Source organism: Oryzias latipes, chromosome 11 (genome assembly GCF_053564925.1).
Source record: "Oryzias latipes strain Hd-rR chromosome 11, Olatipes_Hd-rR_3.1".
Lineage (NCBI taxonomy): Eukaryota > Metazoa > Chordata > Actinopteri > Beloniformes > Adrianichthyidae > Oryzias > Oryzias latipes.
The window spans coordinates 29,524,714-29,552,500 of NC_136247.1; the positions used below are offsets into that span (position 1 = coordinate 29,524,714).

Genomic DNA, 27,787 nt, shown 5'->3' on the forward strand with positions numbered 1-27,787 from the left:
TAAATCATTTTAACTTTAAAAAAAAAATCTTTATTCACAGAGGTGCTGCTGCCCTTTAAAGTTATTGGCTTTAAAGCGATAACATGTACTAAATGCAATAAACACAAACATGTCAAATACCCATATTTTGCCATCCTGAATAGGAAAAAGCCGGAACAGAAAAACATGCAAACAATAAAACAAGAACACTTCTTTGTAATCAACATTTTTATTAAATCGACAGGCAGTCACAATGGTCAACTAAGCAGCAGAAGATGATTGGCAGATTCCTAAAGTAACACAAAATCCCAGAACTCTGTTGATGCTCTGAGGCGTCTGCTGATGACGGTTCTGCCCCCCCTGAGGGCAGCTTCTCTATTCAAACAGCAGGAACTGCCCCCCCTGAGGGCAGCTTCTGCATGAACTGCAGACAAACATCTCCCAGAACACGACAGAACCCCGGAGCACAGACTGAACATCCACAACGACACCATCACTGTCGTGGAGCGGACCGGAGCTCCAGGTATGGACGGGGGCGGGGTCACACCTTTACTCAAATGGGCGTATTTTTTAGTGTTTACAATTTCAATGATACACCTCCAAGCTTATGAATATACACCCAGCCTCCACGCTCAGACACTCCACCACAGCTGGACTCGATCATTGATCTGTAATGCAGACGTTTCTAAGTGAAGCGGACGACATTCAGGAATCTATCTCAACTACAGGCGTGATGCTCACTGATGACTCACAGGTTCAATCTCAAGGGGGTCGTTTCAGAATGAGCTTCACACACCAGAACCGGCCCGGTAGAACCGGGTCGCCCGCTGTGAAGCGTACACACAGAGTAAAAAAAATGCCACTGAATAAGCAAGACCATAATGGAGGAGAGGAGACAGGAAGTGCAACTCATGCATCCAAGGACTGAATTACAGAGAGGTTGAAGCGAGGAACACGGATGAACACGGATCTGAAGAACGGTTCCTTTCTGTACAATATTTCAGTTGGAAAAACAAAAGCATTGGAATTTTGTCTTCAATTCACTCAGAAATGTTCTTTGTTTATTCACGTTGTTCCCTCCAACTGAGAAATGCTCCACACCCATCATTCAGTCTTTGTAATTATGTAATTGCACTTAAAATAAAAACTATATACACACCAAAACGCTGTCGACACGAGCGGGAAAACGCTCCGCTTAAATTGTTTTAGGAGTCAAATTAGCAAACGTTTCTGGGATAAACCACATCCCAGAAATCCCAAATGAAGGTTCGTCTCTCAAATCTCCGAGTTCTGTTTTCTGATTTGGAATTTTCTGGTGGAACGGCTGAAATCTGGCCTTTGCAGGTAACTGGTTGACGGTTGGATTCCAGAGATAAGCACTGAAGGTTCTTGGTTGCATCTGAGCGGATGTTAGGCGCTGTCAGTGGCGGCCTACGGAGAAAAGGGAAGGACAGGTGTTCAGAGGAGGGCGTGGCTTCGCTGGCGGCCTGCCGAGCGGCGGTCACCCACCTTCTCTGCCGTTAGCTGAGCCCCGGCGGGGGCGCTTTCCTTGGGGTCCGGTTTGGACTCGCTCTGTGTGGAGGGCGTGGACGCCTTGGCTCCGCCCACGTCGTTCAGCTTACCCTCCGTGCTGGACTTGTTGCCGTCGGCTTCTGCCTCGGCGTCCTTTGGCCGCTTGGGCGAGGCCTGTCACAGACGCGTGGGCGGTGAGGGAGGAGCCACACCGGCGTTTGTTCTTTGGGACGCTGCAGCTCACCTCTGTGGATTCTGCTTTCCGTTTGGTTCCCGCTCTCTCGTTCTTCTCGTCGATGACCAGGGTTCCTTCGTCCTCGTCGCTGCTGCCCTCAGCGGCGGCCTTCTCCGAGCCGGCCGTCTCCCTGGCCGCCTCGGGGGCGTTGTCCTTCTTTGACGACTAAGAGGAAGCGGTCAGAAGGTGAAGCGGATCTCACGGTCGCCACGGCGTCAACAAAACCCAACTACTAAACTACTTCCTGCTTTGCCTTGAATTTCATTTTGGTTTAAATAAAGTTTTTCATGAAAAGCCTTTCTGCCCTCATGCAAGCGCTTCACATTCACGCCCTGACCCGGAGGACAACGAGCTTTCCTCAAGAACACTTGGATAGGCAACGTTCCAGTCAGAGGCCGACCGCTCTACCTCCGGGTCACAGCCACCCATATCATAAATCAATTGCACAACATCAAAACTGTTCAGATCGGCGGCCAGATTACCCAGAAACAAACACTGGGGTCAGAAAGTCACGTGTTTTCCCACTAAAACTTTATTGAACCCCAGAGAACCGACAACAATTTCCATTTAACGTTCAATACGTTTGGTTTCTGTTTGTTCCTTTTTGAGATTAAATTGGAGCTGTTCAGTTCTCCAGGGTTCAAAGCGGTTAGCAGTCTTTCAAAGGTGAAGGAACCGTTCTGAGCAAACCTGCATCCATCCCATCATGCTCCTCACCTCGTAGCCCTCGTGCGTGACGGACGGGTTGTTCTCGATCTCCCACAGACCCTCAGCGAAGCCTTTCCTCTTGTTCGCTTTGCCAAACTTCTCTTTGCATTCTTCATACGGAAACAAATCTTTAGCTCCGAGAAACGCGCTGTGGAGATCAAACGCCGATCAATTCCCCCAAATAAAATACCATCGTTGGACATTTTAAACACTGGTGTCGATACTATAATAAATAAATGCCCCGTTAATTATCTAGAACGATGTAAATGAGGTTATATTCAAATCCTAGAGATGATCTCAGACACAGATTTCCTTCATCACAGGAGTGAAAACAGGAGGAAGACTCACGTCTCGTGTGTCCCGAAGAAGAAGACCTGGTATTTGTTTGAGGGCGACTTGACGGCTCCTTCGGGTAACTCGTCGATCTGTGAGAGGAGAGCGCAGCGTCTAGAACAGCCAAAACACGTACAGAACCGTGCGCCGCCACAGAACCGGACCAGAGATCATTCTGACATGAATGTGAAGCAGCTGTGAGGACGAGACGTGTTCAGCGTCCGAGTGAAACAAACTCCAAATGCTTCAAACGTAAAAAACGGTTTCTGACACAAATAAACGGTGGTTAGAATGGAAACTCTGTTGGAGAGACTCCAGTCAACGAAACAAATGAGAAATTCAGTCACAACAGGACGGGTTATGTGTCACGTCCTTCATGCAAACATCTGCAGAGTCCTGATGGTGGACTCAGGGTGGGGAACCCTGTTGCCCTTAGGGGCACATTGTGAGGCGTCCCTCGTGAGCAGGACAGGTGGGGTCAGCCAAAGCAGCCTTTTGGCGTTTCCAGATAGGACCCCCGGGGGGGCAGGGCTCCGGGCTGTTGAGGCCTGGCTGATAAGACAACCAGGGGGAAGCAGCAGAGCCAGCAGACACCATTTGGCCTGAAAGTGTGGCTCTTCTGATGCATGGACACCATAGGAACTACATGAGCCCACCCCCACAGAGAAATGTCTGGAGCTCTGAGTAAATTAAATCACTTTTTTTAGTTATTCACGCAGAGAATCCAGTTCCGAGTTGAGCAGAATTTCAAAATAAAGGCTCATTAATGTAAATTCTTTCAAAGTTGCGCATGATCGTCGCGGCGCGCTCCTGTTCTGAGGGTTCTGCCACCCCATCACTGCAGAACCAGAACCAGGTTTGGACTTTAAAGCTACAACAGAAAAACTGTGGCAACAACAAGTGCGCGTGAGCAAAAACGTCTGCTAGCAACCCCCCCCCAGAGAGAAATGAGTCAAAGTCAACTTTATTGTCAATTCTTCACATGTGCATCACATACATGACAACCCACTGATCCACAGCAGCTTATAATGCGGCCACGCTGCCTGCGGGGAAGCTCGCTGTTTGCGGGTCAGCCCCCGAACCACCGCAGCGTTCACGGACGAGCGTGACATCTGCGTTAGTCTGCAGCCAGCCTTCCCGGTTCTCGGGAGCGTTAGCCGGTCGGGCCTGCGTGAACGGGCTCGCGCTGGGTCAGAGTGCCGCGGGCCTCCGGGCTTCATCCGCCGCCGGCGCCACTTGGACGTTTGGGTTCCAAACACGAACAGAACCAAGAACCGCTCACCACGAACCCGCCAGTGTGACTGCGGGGCTGCGCGTTGATGCTCCGCTAGCTTCCTGTGCGGGGCTAGGCTAACTCATGCTAGCTAGCAGCGGTAGGCCTCGTGGATCGGAAACGTCTCCGACCCGCTCCAAACTAACTCCGAACGGGTTGGTGCGGATGCTTACCCGGGCGGGCCAGTGCGGGTACCCCTTCATCTTGGCGAACACCAGGTCTCCGGGTTTGTACTCCTTCTGCCTGTTGGACCTCGGCATGATAATAATGGAGGACAGCCGCGATCTCAAATAAAAACAAAAGCAATTGAACCACAGCAGCGATTCAATAAATGACTCAAATCTCCTTTTCGGCCACCGTATGTGTCAGAGAACCAGAACGTAGATTTATCATAAAAATGGAGCAAAAATTCGCGGTGACCGACACGGTTCGGTGTAAACTGCTGAAGTAAAGGCGGCGTAAACGACAAAGCGCGGCAAATCCTCGGTAAAGGCGCTCGCGGCTCGCCCACTCTCCACAGGCTCGTCCCTCAGACTGTTTGGGTTTGAAATTGAAACCCGCTTCAGACGCGCCCCCCGCGCGCCACCTGGAGCTGCACGCGAGCGCCCCCTGCGGCGACGACCTCCATTACAAGTAAACGATCAGGAACCCAGATTCTGTCACAAAAAGGGTCCGAACCGAACATTCTAGTTTAATGTGGACTATTTCTGCGTCCGGAAAATTATGTTTGTCATCTTTGACTAAATGAATATGAACTATTGACTGAGTATTGACAATAATACAATAATAACAATTGTTTTACACTACTGAGGAGAAATCTGTTGGCTGACTGTAAACATGTAAAAAAACCCAAAATTTTGATTCTACAGCAAAACTTTTCTTAAATTTACGTTAGTTCAACCGCAATTTTTCATTGTAATGTGCGTTTTAAAAAGTACCAGAAGATTTTATGATTCCTGTCCACTCACCTCTACTTCCAAAGTAGCCTTGAGCTTTTCTTATTCATGACCACTTTAAATATGAATTTATTTATTTATTCATTTTTTAATAGAATGGGTCATTTATTTTGTTTAAGTTTAGGTGTGTTTGCCTCTTAACAAAACGGTGTAAAGTAATATGTTTACATTGTGGGGTTCCTGCAGGCAAAGGATTGTCCCTTTATATGAAAGAATTTTGAAAGATAGCTTTATACAAGTAAACAACAAAAAGAACTATAACAACTTTGATAGCCCCAGTTCATATGGAAAGAAAAACTGACCATTAGGACGACTTGAAGCACTGAAAAATTCAACTCACAGTAAAACTCACTGTTAATCAAGCAATGATGATTCAACTTTTTTTTCTATTTTTATTTTTACAATTAGAAAATACAGATTGAAAATGATGGTACACTAAACTAAGAACTAAGAAGAAAATAAAAAGCTTTCCATCTTTCCATGACTGCAAATTAGGCAGCTGTCAACAAGATGTCAGAATCTATTTCAGGCTTCAGTAAAGGGTTTAAATTTTCATTTTACCAAATTAAAAAGAAAAGAACCAACAGACCTATGATCACCACACATATTTACACGAAACCCTGTAGGGCTGGTGGGTCACTTGGTTTATGGTAACTTTACTTATTGATACTTTTAAAATAATGTAGCTGAAATAAGCAGCAGCCAATAGTAAGGTATGTCCTAAATTATTTATAAAACCACAAACCAATCAACCTTACATATATTACAAAGAACGTGAGATTTTTTTCATCCTCTAATAATTCTAATATGTTTTTAAGAAAAAAACTGCATTTTATTTCTCAGTTTTGCTAACATAACATGTTTTAAGAAGGGATGTCAGGTGGTCTACAGAGGGTCAAACGATTAAACTGTTAACTATAATTTATTTATAATACACAGTGACTTCTTAATTATTTAATAATTTCTCGATGTATTTTGTCAATTGTTGTGATTGTTTCGAATGTTAAATTGATAAAAGCTGACTCAGACCTGTTGTCCTTCCGCCCTCTGGCCACAAGAGGGGGCGAAACCCACAAACTGACCTCCATCTGATCATAATAGAAGAAGAGAACGCGCATGCGCATTAAGCACCTTGTCTTTAGGAGATGATGGCGAATGTTTTGAAGGAGCTCAGGGACTAACGATGTCGGGTTTCCACCGTAACGATTTTACGATTATTTCATTTTAATGCAAAATAAAACAACCGCCGATGCCGTTTGACGTACAATAAAACTTTGTGACCAATTTTGACTTTCCGAGATATTAAACGAGCGAAAAGCAGCTAGCTCTGAGGCCTAGCTTAGCTAGCTAGCGCAGTGTTTTCGTTCTCCAAGTTGCCGCCGCGCTGTTCGTTGGCTCTGAAATAGTCTCGCCGAGGATTATATTATTGTTATCGAGGCCACAGTAAACGAATACCGATTTTATCTTGGATTAGACTAAATCGAGCTTGCGCTTTCGCAGCGATAGCAGCGGACCTTCATGTCCGCGGGGCTCCATAGGGATTTCCTGCCCTTCTGGACCAAACATGTCTCTAGTCGCTTACGGTAGCAGTGATGACAGTGACTTGGAGGAGAGCTCGACCTCCGCCGCCGCAGACGGCAAACGGAGCGGAGGAGGGCGGCTGTTCTCGGTGCTGCCCGCTCCTCAGAAAACGGCCCGGGCCGAGATGATGATGGAGGGAGCAGACAGAGGGATGAGAACCAGGCCCGCAGCGGCCGGCGGCGCGTTCAGCGATGGACTCCACGTCACGCCGTCTACAGGAGGGATTTTCTCCACTTTACCCAAACCGAGGAAACGATCCGAGCCCGTCCGGATCGCTGCGCCACAGGTCCACAGACATGACGTGAGGGCCAGCTCTGACACATCTGCAGTCCAGCGTTATGCCGGGGTTTCTGTTTAATCATCCTTTCTCCTCGCAGTCTGATTCTGATGAGGACGAACCATCAAGAAAAAAGGTGCAAACGCAGGTGAGAGGTGCCCTTCTTTCTGCCTGAAGGGGTTTTGGTTCCACGCTGTCACTCTTGTCACACATGTTTGACGGTGAAGCTTTCCTTCTCCTGCTCTCCAGGGTTCAGGTGTCGGTCTGTCGTCGATTCTCCCACAACCTAAGAACCTGACGGTGAAGGAGACCGACAGGCCTCTGATCCCGCACGCGCTCACCAAACGCCAGGAACCCAGAGGAGCCAAAGCCGCGGTTGCTGCTCAGGGTCTGCTGGGTTCCAGCGCGTCTCCCTCTGCCATCAAGGCTGCAGCAAAGTCTGCAGCTCTCCAGGTGGCTCGGCAGATCGCCACGGACGACCAGGATCACGAAGACGACATGGCCCCCCAGAATTACTTTTCTTTAGAGGAGAGCTCGGAGCCTCCCTCTGCTGCCGTCCCGGCTGTGGATCCGGAGCCGGGACCTCCTTCTGAAGCTCTTCCGTATGCACTCGCTGAGGAGCCGGGACAGTCTGACGCCCCTCTCGACTTTGGAGGCAACCAGGAAGCAGCGGGTGCATGGGGGGGTCAGTATCAACCCATGCCATGTCCAGAGGATTTCCCTCAGGTATGGTGACCTCCGTCTGTCTCCACTAGCGTTAGCATCCATGTTAGCTTGAGTGGTTTTAAAGGGCTCTCCTCCTCTGAACAGGGATACTACAATGATCCGTATTATCAAGAGCCCAACCCGGGACAGGCAGAGGAGCCGGAACAGTCGGACATGTTTGATGATGAAGGGGTAAGGACCGCCCCGCCCCCATGTCTGGTTTCCTCCCTGTATGGCCCGTCATTCATGTTTATCTGTTCTGTAGTTCATGCGGTTGCAGGGGAAGAGAAACCGGGGCAAAGAGGAGATCAAGTTTCTGGAGATCAAAGGAGACGATCAGCTGAGCGGCAATAAGCAGTGGATGACCAAAGGCGTGTCGGAGGAGAAGCAGACCCGCCAGTCCTTCAGCAAGGTGATGGCGCTGGTTCCTGCTGCTGGTTTCACGGCCGCCTGATGGTTCCGTTAGTGAAAGGCGCTCAAAGTGGACACAGCGTAATCCATAGATGAATCTATAGATTAGAGCGTACAGCTGATTTACAGAGTGTAACCCTGACAGCCTCCCGCATGTCAAACATCTGGAGGCTTCATATCTTCAGGAACATTGATTTTAGCTCAATCACTAATCTTTTGACGTAAATAAAGCAGTTATTTGATGGTAAACATAGAACAGTAAATGTCACACACCAGCAGGTTAAATATGTGATCACTTGATTGTCCTGCAGAAGAGAGGAGGGCAGCCAACGGGACAGCAGAGGCGGAAGCACCAGATCACCTATCTCATTCACCAGGTGAGATCACAGAAACACAGCCGTCTCACGGCGTCGTTTGTGGTTCTACATCCGCATCTTTGAGCTTTTCATCATTAAAAACTCAACCAGACCTCCTGCTGACGGCCTGAAAGGCTCATTCAGAAACTGCTTCAAATGTTCTGCTTCTAGACAAGAACCCAAACTGCTGGAACGGATGGACCCGTTCCAGAAAAGACAGGAAGGTCCGAACAAAAGTTCAGCAACTCGGAGGAAGTTTTGTATTTTAAGGGCTACAGGGATTTGAAGGCTTTTATTTCCTCCTTTTCCAGCCGTGGAGCGTGGCGTTTAGTTTTCATTTCTCAGCTGTTTGTGGCGAGCAGAGACGGTCCGGTTATGCAGTCGGATCAGACTCTGGGTTTGTCTTTCAGGCTAAAGAACGAGAACTGGAGCTGAAGAACAACTGGGCGGAGAACCGGCTGACGCGCCGGCAGACGCAGGCCAAATACGGCTTCTGAACGACCACACTGGAATCTGGAGGGATGGACACGTTTTCCTGATTCCCCCTCCTGGAGGGAAACCAAATGTTTCCAAATTAAGAGTCAACGGTTCCTTTTTCCTGTTCTTCATCCCACGTTGTACTGAACCTTTACTATTCACTAGTCTTTTGTTAAATGTATGAAAGTAGTGGTCTTATATTTATCTACTGGCACAGAAATGTACAGTAAACGTATGGAAAGAACGCTCCATGGGCCGGTAGAGGGACCTGGATGGGATCATGTTTTTCCATCTGTGAATATTTCCCGTTGGTGCTGTAGTCTTTGCTTTTGCCTCCTGTTTTCACCCAAACAGCTTTTTAACGACTCAACTGATCGATCAATAAAGACGAGCGGCGTTCTCGCTCTCATTGAAGTTCTGTGACTGACAAACATCCCATAATAATAAAGAGAAAGCTGGATTTGTTTTCCAAGGACTTGAATATTGTGATGTGATTACTTGTTCCATCACCTGCTCTTCTGCTGGGGTTCCAACTGCTTCCTGTGATGCTTTTCATTAGTGACGTTGTTCAAGATGCTGCACAATCATAGAAAGACTTTGCTTTAAGTTCAGCGCCGACCGTCAGCTTTGGGTTTAACTGAAAGATTTCCAAGTTCTCCAGATTTTTTGGGGGATCAAACCAGATGTAAGTGTTGGAAGATGAACGAATTCTGACCTGATATGATGCAACATTGAACCTGAATGCTGTTTCACCTTGGACACGCCCCTTTACCCGGGACACGCCCCCATCTCTAACCTTGGGAGCTCAGCAGGGTTGATCCTTGGATGGGGGGCTCACGGCGTCCGCCGTACAACACGTTGCCTGCTGTGGAGGAAAAGCTGCAGAACCCGTTGGAAGGTTTCCTCTTTGCATCCGCTGATGCAGCATCTTTCCGTTGTCCAGCTGGGTTGTGGTCATCTTCAGGACCGGGCGGACGTTCGGCTTTTTTCAGAAAACATTGACGCTGCAGACGTCTGACACGTTAAAACGACAAAGCAGACCATGAAACTGAACCAAGGAGGAAAAGATTTACTTTAGATTCCACATTACAGAACACGGCAGGTTACCGATTCTAGAGTTCATGCTCCGCGAGTAGAACCGAGCAGACGGCCGCTGCCGCCCAGCAGACGGCCGCTGCCGCCCAGCAGACGGCCGCTGCCGCCGAGCAGACGGCTGCTGCCGCCCAGCAGACGGCTGCCGCCCAGCAGACGGCTGCGGCCCATCAGCTTTAAGTAGGACCCAGCTGCTGGGCCGATGGCTGCTCCGTTCTACTTTGACCTTTCATCCGGACCTTCCGTTAGCGGTTCTGCTACGTCTTGGACTGGCCGGGTTTGACCCTCAGAGTCAGGAGGAACCTCCTCCTCTTCAGCGGACCCCCTCCTGGCCTTCAGCTCCCGCTGGGAGGCCGCAGACGGGTCCTCGTAGGGCAGCAGCGCCATGGGAACACGGGCCGTGTCCAAACCATTGACCTGTGGGGGGGGGACCGTGACTGAAGACGTGTAACGGATAAACGTTATGAAGGGGGCGGGCTCTGAAGAGACTGAGCTGTTACCGTGACGTCACACCAGTAGTCCCCCAGCTCCTTAATGGGCTCCAACGGCAGAGTGAGCGCTCCAGGCGGCACGACCACTCCCAGCTGCGCGGCACAGTCCAGGAGACGGATTTAAAACATTTACAGACGAGAAAAGACGCCATCGTCTCCACGCACCTGCTTCAGAAACTGTCTGCACACCACCTCTTTGGTGAGCTGGAAGTCCTCCGACGGCATCTGCCGTATGTTCAGTTTGCAGCGTTTCAGAAACTCCACCGTCTGTGGAGAACAGCAGAACATCAGGAACAGGAAAGATCCCGGCCAGCCGGAACCCGCGGGAGCGGAACGTCACCATTTGTCCCGTGCGGGTCTGGGTTCTGTCCTCTGGTCTCCCCTCGTACAGAAGCTGGGCATCAGAAACACAAAGGTCATTCAGAGACGACAGAACGTTCTCCGACGTGGAGCTCTAGATCAAAGACCAACCCGCAGCTCCTCGGCGAACAGCTTCTTGTTTTCCGGAGACGGATACACCGCCAGACCTTCTGCCAGCAGCTTGTTCCGGCCAACAGACTTCCTCACAAACACCGTGTCTCCACGTCCGCCCAGTTCTGGAAATCAACAGAGTCACATTTGGAGGAACACGGAGAACCTTTAGAACCACAGCAGACGGCAGACACTGACTTGGTACGGTCTGGGTCAGGATGAGCTCCATCTTCTCCTTAGGAGCGTGTTTGGTGTCTTCCACCAGCCTGTAGACTCGGTGTCTTCGAGGGTAAAGTCTGGGCGGACTGCCGACTTTGGACAAAGGAACCTGCCACCATCGCTCCACCACCACGGTGCGCTGAGAGGAGAACCACAAGAACAGCAGAAGATCAGCGGATGTTTGGGGTTCTAAGCTCTTCATCAGCTGATGTTTGGGGTTCTAAGCTCTTCATCAGCTGATGTTTGGGGTTCTAAGCTCTTCATCAGCTGATGTTTGGGGTTCTCGGCTCTTCATCAGCTGATGTTTGGGGTTCTAAGCTCTTCATCAAGCTGATGTTTGGGGTTCTAAGCTCTTCATCAGTTGATGTTTGGGGTTCTAAGCTCTTCATCAGCTGATGTTTGGGGTTCTAAGCTCTTCATCAGCTGATGTTTGGGGTTCTCTGCTCTTCATCAGCCGATGTTTGGGGTTCTCAGCTCTTCATCAGCCGATGTTTGGGGTTCTAAGCTCTTCATCAGCTGATGTTTGGGGTTCTAAGCTCTTCATCAGCTGATTTTGGGGGTTCTAAACTCTTCATCAAGCTTATGTTTGGGGTTCTAAGCTCTTCATCAAGCTTATGTTTGGGGTTCTAAGCTCTTCATCAGCTGATGTTTGGGGTTCTAAGCTCTTCATCAGCTGATGTTTGGGGTTCTCGGCTCTTCATCAGCCGATGTTTGGGGTTCTCAGCTCTTCATCAGCCGATGTTTGGGGTTCTAAGCTCTTCATCAGCTGATGTTTGGGGTTCTAAGCTCTTCATCAGCTGATTTTGGGGGTTCTAAACTCTTCATCAGCGGATGTTTGGGGTTCTCAGATTTTCATCGGCTGATTTTTGGGGTTCTCAGCTCTTCATCAGCTGATGTTTGGGGTTCTCAGCTCTTTATCAGCTGATGTTTGGGGTTCTCAGCTCTTCATCAGCTGATGTTTGGGGTTCTCAGATTTTCATCAGCCGATGTTTGGGGTTCTCAGCTCTTCATCAGCCGATGTTTGGGGTTCTCAGCTCTTCATCAGCCGATGTTTGGGGTTCTAAGCTCTTCATCAGCTGATGTTTGGGGTTCTAAGCTCTTCATCAGCTGATGTTTGGGGTTCTAAGCTCTTCATCAAGCTGATGTTTGGGGTTCTAAGCTCTTCATCAGTTGATGTTTGGGGTTCTAAGCTCTTCATCAGCTGATGTTTGGGGTTCTAAGCTCTTCATCAAGCTGATGTTTGGGGTTCTAAGCTCTTCATCAGTTGATGTTTGGGGTTCTAAGCTCTTCATCAGCTGATGTTTGGGGTTCTAAGCTCTTCATCAGCTGATGTTTGGGGTTCTAAGCTCTTCATCAGCTGATGTTTGGGGTTCTAAGCCGTTCATCAGTTGATGTTTGGGGTTCTAAGCTCTACATCAGCTGATGTTTGGGGTTCTAAGCTCTTCATCAGCTGATGTTTGGGGTTCTAAGCTCTTCATCAAGCTTATGTTTGGGGTTCTAAGCTCTTCATCAGCTGATGTTTGGGGTTCTAAGCTCTTCATCAGCTGATGTTTGGGGTTCTCGGCTCTTCATCAGCCGATGTTTGGGGTTCTCAGCTCTTCATCAGCCGATGTTTGGGGTTCTAAGCTCTTCATCAGCTGATGTTTGGGGTTCTAAGCTCTTCATCAGCTGATTTTGGGGGTTCTAAACTCTTCATCAGCGGATGTTTGGGGTTCTCAGATTTTCATCGGCTGATTTTTGGGGTTCTCAGCTCTTCATCAGCTGATGTTTGGGGTTCTCAGCTCTTTATCAGCTGATGTTTGGGGTTCTCAGCTCTTCATCAGCTGATGTTTGGGGTTCTCAGATTTTCATCAGCTGATGTTTGGGGTTCTCAGCTCTTCATCAGCTGATGTTTGGGGTTCTCAGCTCTACATCAGCTGATTTGTGGGGTTCTCAGCTCTTCATCAGCTGATTTGTGGGGTTCTAAGCTCTTCATCAGCTGATTTTGGGGGTTCTCAGATTTTCATCGGCTGATTTTGGGGGTTCTCAGCTCTTCATCAGCTGATGTTTGGGGTTCTCAGCTCTACATCAGCTGATTTGTGGGGTTCTCAGCTCTTCATCAGCTGATTTGTGGGGTTCTAAGCTCTTCATCAGCTGATTTTGGGGGTTCTCAGCTCTTCATCAGCTGATGTTTGGGGTTCTCAGCTCTACATCAGCTGATTTGTGGGGTTCTCAGCTCTTCATCAGCTGATGTTTGGGGTTCTAAGCTCTTCATCAGCTGACGTTTGGGGTTCTAAGCTCTTCATCAGCTGATTTGTGGGGTTCTCAGCTCTTCATCAGCTGATTTGTGGGGTTCTAAGCTCTTCATCAGCTGATTTTGGGGGTTCTAAACTCTTCATCAGCGGATGTTTGGGGTTCTCAGATTTTCATCAGCTGATGTTTGGGGTTCTCAGCTCTTCATCAGCTGATGTTTGGGGTTCTGACCTCTTCATCAGCTGATTTGTGGGGTTCTCAGCTCTTCATCAGCTGATTTGTGGGGTTCTAAGCTCTTCATCAGCTGATTTTGGGGGTTCTAAACTCTTCATCAGCGGATGTTTGGGGTTCTCAGATTTTCATCAGCTGATGTTTGGGGTTCTAAGCTCTTCATCAGCTGATTTGTGGGGTTCTCAGCTCTTCATCAGCTGATTTGTGGGGTTCTCAGCTCTTCATCAGCTGATGTTTGGGGTTCTAAGCTCTTCATCAGCTGACGTTTGGGGTTCTAAGCTCTTCATCAGCTGATTTGTGGGGTTCTCAGCTCTTCATCAGCTGATTTGTGGGGTTCTAAGCTCTTCATCAGCTGATTTTGGGGGTTCTAAACTCTTCATCAGCGGATGTTTGGGGTTCTCAGATTTTCATCAGCTGATGTTTGGGGTTCTCAGCTCTTCATCAGCTGATGTTTGGGGTTCTGACCTCTTCATCAGCTGATTTGTGGGGTTCTCAGCTCTTCATCAGCTGATTTGTGGGGTTCTAAGCTCTTCATCAGCTGATTTTGGGGGTTCTAAACTCTTCATCAGCGGATGTTTGGGGTTCTCAGATTTTCATCAGCTGATGTTTGGGGTTCTCAGCTCTTCATCAGCTGACGTTTGGGGTTCTAAGCTCTTCATCAGCTGATTTGTGGGGTTCTCAGCTCTTCATCGGCTGATTTTTGGGGTTCTCAGCTCTTCAGCTGATTTTTGGGGTTCTAAGCTCTTCATCAGCTGATGTTTGGGGTTCTAAGCTCTTCATCAGCTGACGTTTGGGGTTCTAAGCTCTTCATCAGCTGACGTTTGGGGTTCTAAGCTCTTCATCAGCTGATTTGTGGGGTTCTAAGCTCTTCATCAGCTGATGTTTGGGGTTCTCAGCTCTTCATCAGCTGATTTTGGGGTTCTCGGCTCTTCATCAGCTGATGTTTGGGGTTCTCAGCTCTTCATCAGTTGGAAATAAAGATGTTTGCCGCTCAGCAGAGGAAGAAAAATCTGATGGAGGACCCCTACCTGAGCAGGTGTCCCGGAGAAACGTCTGGCAGACGCGTGTGCGAGCAGCTCCTGAAGGACACGGCGGCCGCTGCCCCACATGTTCACCCGGGCCAAAGCAAACAGCTGACACGGGTCCGAACCCCCACCGGAGGGTCTAAAACGGGCCACGACCTCCCGAGACTAGCGGGCTATCGCACAGGCGGCAAAGGGGCCACGAACAAACGGACTGTTGTTGATGTGTAGCTGCTAGGCTAACTGCTAGGCTAACAGACACGAAGGACCCCTGGGCTGTCTGCAAGGAGCCTGAATAAAATGAAGAAAAAAAAGATTTTGATCCTTTTTAAGAAATTACGACGGAGTATTAGGGCCACCAAAAAAAAGTAAAATTAGACATTTTATCTCGTAAATTTACGAGAAAAAAGTCATAGATTAACAAGGAGAAAACACCGAAGTTGTCTGTTTATCGGAGCGTCGCTTGAAGATGAAAGATGTGGAGCCTTGTGTGAAGCTTTATTTCCAGGTTTATTATAGGTTTAAAACTAAGAGATTCTGAACCTTTGGCGACTCAAAATCAGATTTTTGTCAGTGGAGCCGTCTTTCCGGGGTTCAGTGTCAGTAAAGCGGAGTGTCATCTGTAAAATAAGGAGCTCAGAGACACGTTTGGGTGTAGAGGATCGTTGCAGCTTATATACCTTTTCACACTTCCGCATTTTTCGACCGGAAATACGTCAATGACGTGTAAAACAACTTCCTGTTAGCGTAGCAGCAGATATGAAGAATGGCAGAGTCGAAGAGTTGCAGTCTCTGTTGCGTTCCAGGCTGTTCGTCTTCCAACCAAAAACAGCCTTACCTTTCATTTCATTATTTTCCTGTGGATCTAAACCTGAAACCCAAATGGATATAGGCGATCCGAAGAGAGGAAGGGCATAGTTTTAATGTAAACACAGGTAGCACCCTCTGCTGCCGGCACTTACTAACTTCGCTCCGGGATTGTGGTGCGGCTGCGTCGTTCGTCGCCTGAAGAGTGGTGTTGCCCCGAGTATTTTCCCTTGGAAAAACTTTACTGATCCTTTGAGAAGGGAGTCAGAATATGACAGAACCTCAAACGTCAGGCTATGCAGCTAAGCTGTGAAGATACTAGCGACATGGTGGCTAAGCTAAGACAGTAAAGATGGATCACGACTACGTGACACACCCACCTGCAGGTAAGGTTGTTCATAATGTGTTTGGTTAACGTTAGTTAACTATGTGTACCGTTATTGGATACATGCATTTCTACCTGAACAAATTAATATTTATAATAAAAGATGTTCATGCTCTCACCTATTTTAATTACATGTATTTAATCACTTTTGAGCATTTTGTCATTTTGTAATTTCCTTAACAAAAATAAATGAAATGTATTTGTAATTAAATACTTAACATACTTTTCAAAACATCATTACTGTGTTGTGTTGAAAGGTAGCATTAATATATTAAGACTGATTTTTAATTTCTTTATCTTCACAGGTGCTCTGGATGAGGCTTTGGATTACATCCATGACTTAGAAGCCAAGTTCCTTTGCTGGAGCCAGGAGACGATGTCATGGCGGACAAAAGTTCCTCGTTCAAGACCTCCTAACTGACATTGGATCTAAGATCATCATTCCACCTTTTAAGCTTTCAGCTCAATTCAGCAAGGAGGAAACAGAACAAACCGCAGCCATCACCCGCCTCAGAATTATGGTGGAAAGAGTGATCAGTAGGATAAAGTCCTTTCACATCAGGAACTCTCTGTGCCGCTCACACTGATGGGCAGTGTGAATCAGATCTGGCTTAACCGCCGTGTTTTGGCAAATTATCATGGACTTTTTTGTTTTGAAGAGTGAATTAATGTTTGGTATGTAAATAATGTATAATGTTCAAATAGTATGGAAAAATTTAGTGTTTCCACATATTCTTAAAATCTAATTAAATATAATTGTTATATTCGTAATATTTTTCTGTTGAAATGTGACTGACTACACAAAAAAATTAGATGAACAAATAAAACAATTTTGGTCAAAATTGTGCCTCGTTTAATTTTTTGGTATGCAAATAACATCAAACATTTACAATAAAAAATAACATTACAGATCAACAGTAAGACAGAAGGCTGAACTGATTGTTAAAGACAAGATAAGTGTAATTTAAGGTATGCATTCATGCATTTGCCACAATATATATCCAAGTTCTCTTTCATTCCATCTCAGAAACCCATCCAACACAACCATGAGAGGTTGGGGCTGCACCTGGCATAATCTGCTTCCAGATGCCATCATATATGGATCTGGCTGTGGTCCTACACAAGAGAAACACAACACACAAAAGTTAGACATAAGTGCATAACTACATTTCAATTTAATTCATTATATCTGCTGTAACCATAATTTGGTTAGTCATAAGATTAAAAAAAAAAAAACTTAACTTGCTCACAAAGCAACAAAAAGTTAATCACCTGTATGCCTTGTACAGTGTGGACCTCTGACCGTCCCTGCCAACTGTTTTGGGTTTTTGCACCACCAGCTCACTAACCGGTTCAGGATGGATTCCCTTATAAGTAAAAGGCAGAAAGCAATTACAGTCTGTAGTCACTACTGGGGGTGTTTTTATAATAATTTAGAGTTGTTATGGATACACATACGTTCTTAAAAAATAATGACAATATGATCACAAACCCACCTGTGCCATCTTTGCAAGCCACTCGTGCAGGCCAGGGGGGTGGAGCAGCCTGCAGACCCAGCTGTGAATAATGTGCGGTCTGGAACAGGATGGCAACTATGTGATTGCAAAATCCTTTAGCAGCCACACAACTGCAGAAGAAAGCTTTCAGGTTGGCACTTTCTGCATCCAGTGATATCTAGACACAATAAATTATATAGGTTAAAATTAGGACATACTTATGTTGCTACATCAATGTTCAGAATGACATGAAACTATAACTGTCAATAGGGTGACCAGATTTGAGTTTGTAAAAAAGAGGAGTGAAGTGAGTTTGTGAGATATTTCATCGAGAGTAATTGGTGTTCAGAGCTGCATACATGAAGCAAATATAATTACATTTCATCTATGTTCAATGTTATTTTATTATATAAGTATCAAAAGAGAGGACATGTCCAGGAAAAGAGGACTTCTGCTCACCATACTTTCAGAAAAATAATACTAGTAAGTGAAGAAAGTGCCGCAACCGCAGCAAAATGAACACGCATACGGGCAACTTAACATTTCTTATTTACAGCTTCACCAAATTTTTGGGTGTTATGTTAATCTCATGCCTTTTCACTTAAACATACACACAACATATTCACTGCGATGCCTTATATTACAAATTAATAACACCAGGATTTACAGTTGACGTAAACACACAGAGTTAGCGGTGATGCGGCTATGGCTAAAGCTAGCTGAAGCTTACCTTGGTAATGGTGGATAAACTCTTCGTGGACGAATTTATATCCCTTGTCCAATTTGTTTCCTTTAGTGGACGATTGCATCTTCACACTCTTCATCACATCGGTGCTGGTGAACTTCGGAACACAACTCAGGCTCTTCGAAAACACTCTAGGCTCTGCCATTCCTCCGCCAGCGAAGCACAAACCGGAACTAGGTTTACACGTTGATGACGTACTTCCGGTTTTTGCGAAAAAGGTCTATTCTCCTTTTCATTCACAAACCCTGAAGTTCATCTGTCACCTTACGTCATCAACCTGTCATCAGATCCGAACACCAATGCGGAAGTAAACGTCCCGTTATATCATCAAACAACAAAGATGAATGAAAATAGTCTATTATATTAGCATTACAACGTTGCAAATGCCACAAAAAGTGATCCTCAGACGGAAGCGTCACACAAACGTAGAGATCTTGTTTTTGGTGGAGGAAGAAAGGATTGAAGTGGAAAGCTGCAGGGACACGGATGGCTTCATCGGGCTGCAGGGATCCTGCAAACCAACCATCAATAAATGAAACATTAATAAATTGTAAATCAAACAAATAAGCTTCCAGATATTTGGAACGTTCAAGCTCATTCAGATCACCTGTTCAACTGAGTTTAGTCGGTCTGCTCTGCTGCTGCGCGGCGTTCACCTGCTGCTCTGCGTGCTCACTTCCACTTAATATCGGAAATTTACGAGTTTTTTCTCATAAATTTACCAGTTTTTATCTCCTAAATTTAGGAGATAAAAACTCGTAATTTCACTTGGTGGCTTTTTTTGGTGGCCCTAAAACTCCGTCGTAAATAAATTCATATTTAAAAAACACATTTTTTTAATAAATACAAAATATGATTTTTACTTTACTCTTTATTATTTTTTATATGTATTTTTTATTTTGCAAATATTGCAAAAAATAATTGTGATGAAATAAAACACATAGTCATTAATCATGTTCTTTTAAGCAAATCATTTAATCTAAATGCCTAAAAACAACCATAGACATATTTAAAAGCATAAGAAAGCTGCATTACATTTTTTCCAGTTATTGTTTCTTTATATAAATGCTCCTCCTGCTCCTCACACGTTATGCTCCTGAATAAAGAGGAACTGCAGTGTTTGAAGCTAATTATTCAGTAAGGAAATAAACGGATCTCATCTTAGGCCACTTAGGGAAGAAAATTGGAGATTTGCAGGATTTATTTTTAGGTTCTCACGTCCTCACATGACCTGGTTCATTAGAACCATTTAAAGTGTTGTAGGTGAAGCGCTCATATACTCTAGAAAATACATCTTGACCGAGGAACAGTGATCCACAGCAGCAAACGGTGAGGCAGAGGCCCACAGCCACCCACAGCAGGGTGGTGACAGCAAAGGCCAGCGTGTAGGTTATCCTGTGACAGTAACGGTCTGATCCAGAGTAACTCGGAGGATAGACTGAATACACCCAGTAACTTCCTGCAAGACAGACAAAAGAAGAGGGACAGTGTTAAGAAGTTATATTTATTCTGCTAGAACAAAACTGACTTTAAAAGCAAAATATTTCTGGCTGAAACATTACAACCTCCAGTTCACATGATGAAGAGTTGGTGGGCAAACACCAGACTGTCTGCAGGACTGTTCTGAGCTCTGCTCAGAAGAAAACATTCCCTGCTTCATCTTTCAGATGCTTCCTTTAGAGGGCGCCACAGAGCACCGCCCTCCTCCATCTAACCCTCCATCCACCCTCCTGCTCTCCTTCCCTACATCCACCAACCTCCTCTTTGGTCTTCCTCTACACCTCTTTCCTGATATTTCCAACCTCAGCAACCTTTTCCCATCACCATCACCATCATCATCATCATCATCATCATCATCATCATCATCATCATCATCATCATCATCATCATCATCATCATCACCATCTGATTCTCTGCTGTGATCTCTAGAACATCTACTGTTCCTCCTCCCAAAACTGTCCAGTCCTCCAGGAGAATCTCCTCATCTCCCTAAGACTGTTTCATCTCCTCCTTTGTCATCTTCCTCACCACCAGAGTCTTCCTCACACCACCAGTCTTTGATGTCTGGCTTCTCTCTCTCCACCCAAAGTCTTGGGTGGAGAGAGAGATCTCGTTCAGATTTTAACACCTGCATGAGATGTAATCACCTCTTTTTGTCTCCCTATGCCCCTCCCTCTGCTGTTTGATGTCTCCCTATGCCCCTCCCTCTGCTGTTTGAAGTCTCGCTATGCCCCTCCCTCTGCTGTTTGATGTCTCCCTATGCCCCTCCCTCTGCTGTTTGAAGTCTCCCTATGCCCCTCCCTCTGCTGTTTGATGTCTCCCTATGCCCCTCCCTCTGCCTTTTTGTTGTCTTCCTATGCCCCTCCCTCTGCTGTTTGATGTCTTCCTATGCCCCTCCCTCTGCTGTTTGATGTCTTCCTATGCCCCTCCCTCTGCCTTTTTGTTGTCTTCCTATGCCCCTCCCTCTGCTGTTTGATGTCTTCCTATGCCCCTCCCTCTGCTGTTTGATGTCTTCCTATGCCCCTCCCTCTGCTGTTTGATGTCTTCCTATGCCCCTCCCTCTGCTGTTTGATGTCTTCCCTTTGCCCCTCCCTGTTCTAGAGAATCAGCACCAGTGTCGGTCGGTGTCGACCCGGGCTGCGACTGATCCAGCGTGAAAGCAGGACAACCTTCTGCATTTAGCTGGACTTGGGACAGGAACAGAACATTTGAACAACTCTGGGAGTCAGATCTTTGAACCAATGAGTAGTAAAAAACCTAACGAGACAAAAAGACAGGGAGGATGCTGATTGTGATGTTGGAGGAGGAGGAGGAGGGCTTCAGCTTCACACCTGCGATCAGCCACGCCAAACTGAACATCTTCAGGAGAACCGTGACGGCGGCGCTCAGTCTGTAGACTGGACTGTTCTTCAGGCCGACACTGAGATAAGAGGCCAGCAGAGAGCAGATGCTGGAGGCCCCCATCACTGTCAGGTAAACGGGGATTTTGGGCTCCACCGGACAAAGCTGCAGATGCATGGCACCTGGGACAGAAGCATGCAACCAAAGATGAAGGTTCAGACATGCTGTGAAATACGTCAGAACATGTTTAAAGTGTACACACCCACTCCCACGGCTGCTGCCATCACCATCCACCAAATCATGTTTAGCACCACTGCAAACATGAGAAGAAAATGCATCAAAGGACAGTTTTCAACATCAATGCAGACGAAACTGAAAACCGTGACAGACCGAAGGATGCAGTCAGCACTGGATGTTTTGTCCTGGAGTCCATCTCTGAAGAAAACAGATGTGATCCGTTCAGCTACAGGAGAGTTTGACGTGAAAGGACGAGCGAACGTCCCCGTCACTGCCGCGTTGACAGGATGTGTTTAGTGTGTTTCAAAACTCATTTCACAACAGTCTCAGGAAATAATGACAAACATCACACTCAGTTATCTGATGCAGACAGTCTGAAGACCACAAACTGCAGTTAAAAGACTGCAATGCAAACCCGGTTTCTGCCGGTTTTAACGTCAGCTTGTGGCGTTTTGATGGAGGACATCTGTCAAGAAAACTGAGCTCCAAATGCACTTCTGAGTAAGGAAGGAAGGAAGGAAATCTTTATTTATATAGCACTTTTCTCAGAGAGAGACTCACAAAGTGCTTCACAAGACAAGGGGGGGGTCTTTCCAAAGTCGGGGAGCGACTGCCTGAAAGGCGACGTCTCCCCTAGTTTTAAAACGACTTTTTGGAAAATAAAAGATTTTCATCAGTGGACCTCGAGGAACGTGAGGGAGTGTAGGGAGTTCAAAGGTCAGAAATATAGAGGGGGGTTTGTCCATGCAAGGCTCTAAAAACTAAAATCAAAATCTATTCTAAATTTAACAGGAAGCCAATCTAGAGATAAAAGCAGAGGGGGGGAGGGGGGGGGACATGAGTGCGCTTATTGGTTCCAGTTAAAAGCCTTGCAGCAGAGTTCTGGACCAGTTGGAGACGTTTAAGAGACTTTTGGTTCAAACAAGTAAAAAGAGAATTACAATAATCTAAACGAGAGGAGATAAGAGCCTGGATGATCAGCTCAAGGTTAGATCTAAAAACAGTTTTTGACCAAGAGCTATGAGTGAGAGTCTAGAGACGCAGCTTTGTCCAACCAGACACCAAGATTCCTGAGACTGGGCTGGACAGAAGAGCTCAGTGAACCAAGCTGTCTGTGATGGAGGGAATTTTGTCATCAGGACCAAAGATGATCGTCTCTGTCTTGTTAGGGTTCAGGAGTAAATGATTGTCATTTAACCAAACTCTGATGCTGGCCAAGCAGTGTAGTAGATGTGATAGATTTATGTAATTATTTTGTCCAAAGGAGCAATAAAGTTGAATGTCATCAGCGTAAAGATGATAAGAAATATTCTAAAATTTGCTGATGAGTCTCCCAAGGGGAATCATGTAGAGAGTGAATAGAATGGGTCCCAATACAGAAACTTGGGGAACGCCACTAGACAGGATGAAGATAGAGAGTCAACACAGACCTTATAGGATCAACCACTGAAAGAGGAGGCAAACCAGTTTAGGACAGAACCAGATAAACCGCAGTTGTTATGCAGACGTTCGATCGTGATTTCATGGTTTACAGTATCAAATGCAGATTTCAGGTCTAAAAGAACGAGAACAGTGTTTGACCAGAATCTGCCGCCATGAGCACATCGTTGGAAACTCACACACATGTTCACACACACACACACACACACCCACACATGTTCACACACACACACATGTTCACACACACAGAGAAAACCCACTCGTGCGCGGTGAGAACACGCTAAGGTTCATCTCAGTTGAACTTTCTTTCCAGTAAGACAAACAGATTCTCAGTCTTCCTGTTTTTGCTCGTGCTGGGAAACCCTTCTTGGTCTGGGATGGGGTCAAAGTGTCGCCGTTGGTTACTATGAATGCGTTATTCAGGAATTCATGTAACAACTGATGGAGACGTTTTGAGATTCTGTTTTGGTCATTGCTCTGCTTCTGTTCTCTCATCTCTTTTTGTGGCACTGGTCTGCTTGAATTCAGACGCTGTTCTCCTCCTCAGTGTTTTAAAATAGGAATCAAGAAGAGCAAAGCCTGAACGCAGAAGGACTTGGAGCTGCTATCCAGCTGTTGATGTTTGGACGGTTTGGATCAGGGGGGTCAGAATCCAGGCCTGGAGGGACGCTGTCCAACATGTCTTCCAACCAGCCTGCTGTCAAAGCTCCTTATTGGCTGAACACACGTGGTCCAGGTAATCAGCAGCAGGTAAGGCAGAGATTCTGGAGAACCAGCGTGAGGCCGGACCTCCAAGCCTGGATTTGGACCCTGCTGGTTCAGAGAATGAGCCTCAGACCAGAACAGACAGAGACGCCGTCTGTCTGTGTGATCCAGGATGAACAACAGTCTGTTTGGGAGAGAATCTGGATCTACAGACAAAAACCATTAAAGAAATTCAGAGCAGAAGGTTTTGGACGATGCTTTTATTATTTTACAGAAAGTGGACCTTTTTTGGTTAGACCTTCAGGAAGTTTGGCGCCTCTGGATCAAATTGTGGAATCAATACTAATCCTCTTGGATCTAAAGTTGCTCTAAACTTTAGTTGCTGGACCCTTCAGGTCTCAGGTCCTCTTGGTTCGGTCCTTCAGGATCCTCTGCAGTGAGGAGGTTCCACGTTTCCCACCAGCTTTGCTGAGGAAACGTCTCTCATCCTTCCGGACTTCCGTCAGCTGGAAGTCGATGATCCTCCGAATCATCGGGGCAGCAGGGAAGTCCATGCAGATGATCCCAAAGCGGCGGTTTGAATCCGTCTGGGCCTGAAGGTAGTGGTGCAGCTGGGGGTTCATGTAGTGGGCCACCGCTCTGGGGTTTGCAAACACGCCGGCGCCGCTGCTGAAGGTGAGAAACATCTGCTCCGGGTTTCCTGCAGGAGCAGCTTCCAGATGCTCAGAGACGCTCCTCCATTTGTTCTTCAGGTCCAGGAGGGAGGGAACCTTCAGGAGAGAGCAGAGCAGACAGACCGCAGACGATTATGATTACAGTCAGCCAACAGACACAAAAATATCTCCTCTTTTGTTTTGGTTTCTCCCCAAAGAAAACCACGACTCATGACCACGAACCGAGACGCAGACGAGTCAAAGACTCGCTACCTTCCAGTCGTCAGCGATGTCCAGGGAGCCGTAGCGCATCCCCAGGTCGGGCCCGGAGAAGTCCTGCAGGATGATGAGTTTCCCCCGCGCCTCCCCCATGGTCGGCACCGTGCGGCTGTGCCACAGCAGGTCCCAGTGGGCGTGGCGGTGGATGAAGTCCACCACCGTGCCGTAGATGTTGTTGGTTTCACTGAACTCCTCCTTCAGGCGCATCAGCACCGTCTCGCTCGGATACTTGAGCAGGAAGTCGGCCACGCCCTCCAGAACGTGGCCAAAGTGGGCTCTCTGGTAGGACACTCCGTGGTGGATGGTGAGATTCCCGTTGATGTGACGAACTCGGATGTCTAGGAAGCGGACGCCGGCGTGGAGCTGGGACTCCAGGCTCCAGGACTGACACTCGGCGTACACGCCGCCGTACAACGCCATGGTGTTGTGGGTCCCCGGCATGGTGACCCCGGAGAGCGGCTGGGCGTCGGGGATGCCGGCCATCCAGGACGGGTTCAGAAACTCCGGGTTGGGGGTGTCATCGTAGCTAGGAGTTTGAGTTGCAGCAAAACTCAAACCAATGACTCTAAAAAAGACGCAGATTGAGAGAAAATCCGGCAGGTTTCCATGGAAACGAAGCATCTGCCGCTGCACCACAGCCATTCAAAATGAAACGTCGGACCTTGAAACAATTGTTCTGTAGATCTGCAGCAGGTCTTCCTCAGAGGAGGACGCAGTTTTACCATCAGATCAAAGGGAATTCTGGGAGATTCAATCCTAATCTAGAGTAGAATATCTACAGATAATAACTTTAACTTAACTTTATAACGTGTCCAAGATTTGACAGATTTTATATTTCTGCTTTTCACACTAAAAATACATTTGTTTTAAAAAACAAAGTCTTATTTGAAGTGTTTCTTAGTTTTTAGTGACTACAATCATTTTGTTAAGATAGTAATTCTCGATGAAACTATTTTCTTACTGAATTGTTTGGGTTTTTAAGAATTCTAAAATAAGTTTGGACGTCTTTCTGGCTTGGCAGTGCAGGATTGTGATTTCCAGATATTAAAATACATTTTTTGTATTTATGTCTTTTTTGACATGCATCACATTCTCCAAACCAAAGGAGCTTTTTGTCCTGTCAGGACATCAAACCAAACATGGTTTTCAAAGCTCAAAGCAGAACATTTCCAGAGGAAGCGGACTCACCCCAGCAGGAGCAGAAGGTCTCCCAACCGTCTGAGCATTTCTCTGCTTTTCTGTCTTCAGCTGTTGGATTTACAGACGGAGAGTGAAGATGTTAGAAACAGGCATGGATTCCACATGGAGAAAAGAGCTGCAGCAGGAGCAGGAGGACCTGTGACTCCATGTTTAGCAGTGATGATGTCAGAACCACTGAAACCATCTAAAGCGGCTGTTTGCTTCCATGAAAGCATGTGAGGCGGATTCTGAGCACCGGCTCGGCCCCGAGCGGACTCAATGGGGGTTTAAACCCTCCTAATCCCCAAAGTGAAAGAGGCCGTGCAGCTCTGCTGTGTCAGACGTCCGGGCCGTACCTGAACGCAGCGCCTGCAGCTCCTCGGCCAGGGGAACGCCAAACGGGACGGGCACAGAGGAATGGAGGAAAACGACGGCTAGGTTCAGATAAAACTGTGAGAAGAGGCCCCAGCAGAACAGCTGATGGGGCAGGAGAGGGGCGTGGGGTGGGCAGGTATCTCCCCCTGCCATGATGAGACCCCAGCAAAGTGTCGTGTAGTGATGATGAACTTCAGCTGTCAGAGAAACACAACAGGTTTTGGAGTGAACCACAACTTCCTGACAAATCTGCCCTGAAATGCAGTCAGAGTTCAAAGGTCACCGTCATAAAGGACAGTTTAGCTAAATTCATGTTCTGTTTAATAATAGTGCATTTGTGTAACCTGCCTGATTTTTCTGAATATTCTGAAAATAAAGGAATCCACTAAATAAAAAAGCATTTTCACCATTTAATGCAGCAAATGAAAACGCAGAACAACGAAAAATAATTCAGTTTGTTCACAAACATTGATGTTTCCATTTAGGCAGCATTTTTCCCAGAAAGGCCACAGACTCCTGAGGTAAAAATACCAAATGTTTCTTAAAACTGGAGCAAAGATGTTTGATCAGCAGCTGCCGAGTCGGGAACGTCAAATATTGAGCAACAACTCAGCAATATTTGATCAGCTGCTGCTACAGCAGAGCCCCCGCCCCCCCCCCCCACCCACAGGTCAGATTAAAGCAGCTGTAATCCCAGAGATGATCCAGCTGGATCCGTTTGGATTACCTAAAAGGATGGGAGATTGAAATAAATAACAAACATGACGCCAAAAACTTTTGTTCACATTTTTTAGATTTTAAATTCAAGTCAAAGAAGAAGAAAAATCGTATTATTTCTCACCACAGATCTTACTGTATGTTATACATACATTTTTACATAATAACCATATATTCAGTCTTGACATAAACACAAAAGAATTAAACAAAAAAGAGAAAAAGGATCAGCAAAAAGACCAGGAGAATGTAATAACAGAGACAACCAGCAGAGGGCGACAGAGTCAGATTTGACCTTAAATGATCTTTTACTCTGAAGAATCGGATCATTTTCTCCACAAATGCGCTAAAAACAAACAGTTTTTCTTCCAGCTGGACATCCACGTTGAACTTTATCCTCATCATCATGAGTTTGGGATCCTGACCCTGAAGATCGTATGTGACTCTCCGTGACCCTTCCTGTTTCTCATTGTCTCCTGACTGACTCATGGTGGAGCAGCAGACAGTCAGGAGACAATGAGAGGAACCGGCTCCAAAAACCCAGCAGAACCACGAGTCAGAACCTGCAACCGACTGGTCACCGTGGTAACAGCATAAATGTTTTGTTCTCCTGCAGGTCAGCATGGAGAAGGACCGCTTCTTTCACTACTTCAGTCAGCTTCCCAGTTCTCCGTTGTTCTGTCCTCATGTTACGTTTATGACATGTTGATGTTGGACATGATGTCCCGACATGTTGGGAACAAACGAGGACAAAGGTTTCAGATTCCCTCCAAACCTGAGCTGAACATCCTGAGCCCAGCGCTCCAAAGCACAAAGACCCGTGGGCTCAGGGGGTTGCTGGAGCCCGTCCCTGCTGCTGCTGGGCGACGGTGGGTACAGCTCGCCAGTCAGCCGCAGGCCACGCCCACTTTAGAGTCAATCCCCATCTTCATTTATAAAGCGCTTCAGCACAATTCTGACCTGAAGAAAGCGCTGTGCATTAAAAGATAAACATCACAAAAACTGTTTTTGGACAGGAAGGAAGTCGGCGTGCTGGGAGAAAACCCGCACGTGCACAAAGACAACGTGCACACTGAGGACCCAGCTGGGATTTGAACCAAGACCAAGGGTGCTGCCCACTGCCCCACCATGCAGAGAATAAACCAGAGGTCTTCCACATGCAGATGATGCACTAGGGTTGATTTGGGACTCGAACAGCCGGTTCCTGACTAGCTGTCAGTTGGTTTGATTGCTTGGTTGACAGGAAGTGGAGCGGCTCTCCGTGACCCCGCCTCCATTGTGTTTGTCTTCACTTTCGTTTGTTTCCATAATCCAGCTCCTAACTTGTATTCACAGGTATTTGTGCTCAGATTGTTCAGTAAATCCAGACG

The 27,787-nt window shown here is 46.7% G+C and overlaps 5 protein-coding genes and 1 long non-coding RNA gene across 6 annotated transcripts; 1 reads left to right on the forward strand and 5 right to left on the reverse strand.

The window, feature by feature from the left end:
* Positions 1-189: 189 nt before the first annotated feature.
* LOC101161288 (heparin binding growth factor) lies at positions 190-4,675 on the reverse strand. Its single transcript, XM_004084912.5, has 6 exons — positions 4,214-4,675; positions 2,783-2,859; positions 2,444-2,582; positions 1,736-1,891; positions 1,489-1,665; positions 190-1,410 (listed from the first exon to the last, which is right to left on the reverse strand). Exons 1-6 carry the CDS (start codon positions 4,298-4,300, stop codon positions 1,390-1,392), a joined length of 657 nt encoding a protein of 218 aa, XP_004084960.1. The 5' UTR covers positions 4,301-4,675; the 3' UTR covers positions 190-1,389.
* Positions 4,676-5,380: 705 nt separating this feature from the next.
* Positions 5,381-9,284, forward strand: prcc (proline rich mitotic checkpoint control factor). Its single transcript, XM_004084913.5, has 7 exons — positions 5,381-6,878; positions 6,955-7,002; positions 7,104-7,580; positions 7,665-7,751; positions 7,825-7,971; positions 8,282-8,347; positions 8,737-9,284. The coding sequence occupies exons 1-7, from the start codon at positions 6,561-6,563 to the stop codon at positions 8,821-8,823; spliced, it is 1,230 nt and encodes a 409-aa protein (XP_004084961.1). The 5' UTR covers positions 5,381-6,560; the 3' UTR covers positions 8,824-9,284.
* A 573-nt stretch (positions 9,285-9,857) lies between these two features.
* Positions 9,858-15,264, reverse strand: mrpl9 (mitochondrial ribosomal protein L9). The gene is made up of 7 exons (XM_023960260.2): positions 14,568-15,264; positions 11,056-11,215; positions 10,858-10,982; positions 10,727-10,780; positions 10,552-10,653; positions 10,396-10,479; positions 9,858-10,312 (listed from the first exon to the last, which is right to left on the reverse strand). The coding sequence occupies exons 1-7, from the start codon at positions 14,646-14,648 to the stop codon at positions 10,112-10,114; spliced, it is 807 nt and encodes a 268-aa protein (XP_023816028.1). The 5' UTR covers positions 14,649-15,264; the 3' UTR covers positions 9,858-10,111.
* A 1,475-nt stretch (positions 15,265-16,739) lies between these two features.
* LOC144995466 (uncharacterized) lies at positions 16,740-17,429 on the reverse strand. Its single transcript, XR_013658990.1, has 3 exons — positions 17,250-17,429; positions 17,026-17,120; positions 16,740-16,869 (listed from the first exon to the last, which is right to left on the reverse strand). It is a non-coding gene; the product is annotated as an uncharacterized LOC144995466 (long non-coding RNA).
* A 1,511-nt stretch (positions 17,430-18,940) lies between these two features.
* Positions 18,941-23,352, reverse strand: LOC144995471 (transmembrane protein 272-like). Its single transcript, XM_078955190.1, has 4 exons — positions 21,226-23,352; positions 21,098-21,148; positions 20,826-21,017; positions 18,941-19,453 (listed from the first exon to the last, which is right to left on the reverse strand). Exons 1-4 carry the CDS (start codon positions 21,266-21,268, stop codon positions 19,209-19,211), a joined length of 531 nt encoding a protein of 176 aa, XP_078811316.1. The 5' UTR covers positions 21,269-23,352; the 3' UTR covers positions 18,941-19,208.
* A 110-nt stretch (positions 23,353-23,462) lies between these two features.
* On the reverse strand, positions 23,463-25,901 carry si:dkey-266f7.9 (1-phosphatidylinositol phosphodiesterase). Its single transcript, XM_004084065.5, has 4 exons — positions 25,685-25,901; positions 25,338-25,397; positions 24,144-24,714; positions 23,463-23,987 (listed from the first exon to the last, which is right to left on the reverse strand). Exons 2-4 carry the CDS (start codon positions 25,373-25,375, stop codon positions 23,616-23,618), a joined length of 981 nt encoding a protein of 326 aa, XP_004084113.1. The 5' UTR covers positions 25,376-25,397; positions 25,685-25,901; the 3' UTR covers positions 23,463-23,615.
* Between the last annotated feature and the right edge of the window lie 1,886 nt (positions 25,902-27,787).

Coding starts and splice junctions, on each gene's coding strand:
- LOC101161288 (XM_004084912.5), bottom strand. CDS start 4,300: ATGCCGAGGTCCAACAGGCAGAAGGAGTACAAACCCGGAGACCTGGTG. Junction 1,666..1,735: donor GGAAAGCAGAATCCACAGAG/GTGAGCTGCAGC, acceptor CGTCTGTGACAG/GCCTCGCCCAAGCGGCCAAA. Junction 1,411..1,488: donor CTCAGCTAACGGCAGAGAAG/GTGGGTGACCGC, acceptor TTTTCTCCGTAG/GCCGCCACTGACAGCGCCTA.
- prcc (XM_004084913.5), top strand. CDS start 6,561: ATGTCTCTAGTCGCTTACGGTAGCAGTGATGACAGTGACTTGGAGGAG. Junction 7,581..7,664: donor GTCCAGAGGATTTCCCTCAG/GTATGGTGACCT, acceptor TCCTCTGAACAG/GGATACTACAATGATCCGTA. Junction 7,752..7,824: donor ACATGTTTGATGATGAAGGG/GTAAGGACCGCC, acceptor TCTGTTCTGTAG/TTCATGCGGTTGCAGGGGAA.
- mrpl9 (XM_023960260.2), bottom strand. CDS start 14,648: ATGTGGGGCAGCGGCCGCCGTGTCCTTCAGGAGCTGCTCGCACACGCG. Junction 10,983..11,055: donor CCTGACCCAGACCGTACCAA/GTCAGTGTCTGC, acceptor GTTGATTTCCAG/AACTGGGCGGACGTGGAGAC. Junction 10,781..10,857: donor TGTTCGCCGAGGAGCTGCGG/GTTGGTCTTTGA, acceptor TCTGATGCCCAG/CTTCTGTACGAGGGGAGACC.
- LOC144995471 (XM_078955190.1), bottom strand. CDS start 21,268: ATGGACTCCAGGACAAAACATCCAGTGCTGACTGCATCCTTCG. Junction 21,018..21,097: donor GGCAGCAGCCGTGGGAGTGG/GTGTGTACACTT, acceptor CTTCTGTCCCAG/GTGCCATGCATCTGCAGCTT. Junction 19,454..20,825: donor TTTGGCGTGGCTGATCGCAG/GTGTGAAGCTGA, acceptor TCTGTCTTGCAG/GAAGTTACTGGGTGTATTCA.
- si:dkey-266f7.9 (XM_004084065.5), bottom strand. CDS start 25,375: ATGCTCAGACGGTTGGGAGACCTTCTGCTCCTGCTGGG. Junction 24,715..25,337: donor GACCTTCTGCTCCTGCTGGG/GTGAGTCCGCTT, acceptor CGTCTTTTTTAG/AGTCATTGGTTTGAGTTTTG. Junction 23,988..24,143: donor ACATCGCTGACGACTGGAAG/GTAGCGAGTCTT, acceptor TCTCTCCTGAAG/GTTCCCTCCCTCCTGGACCT.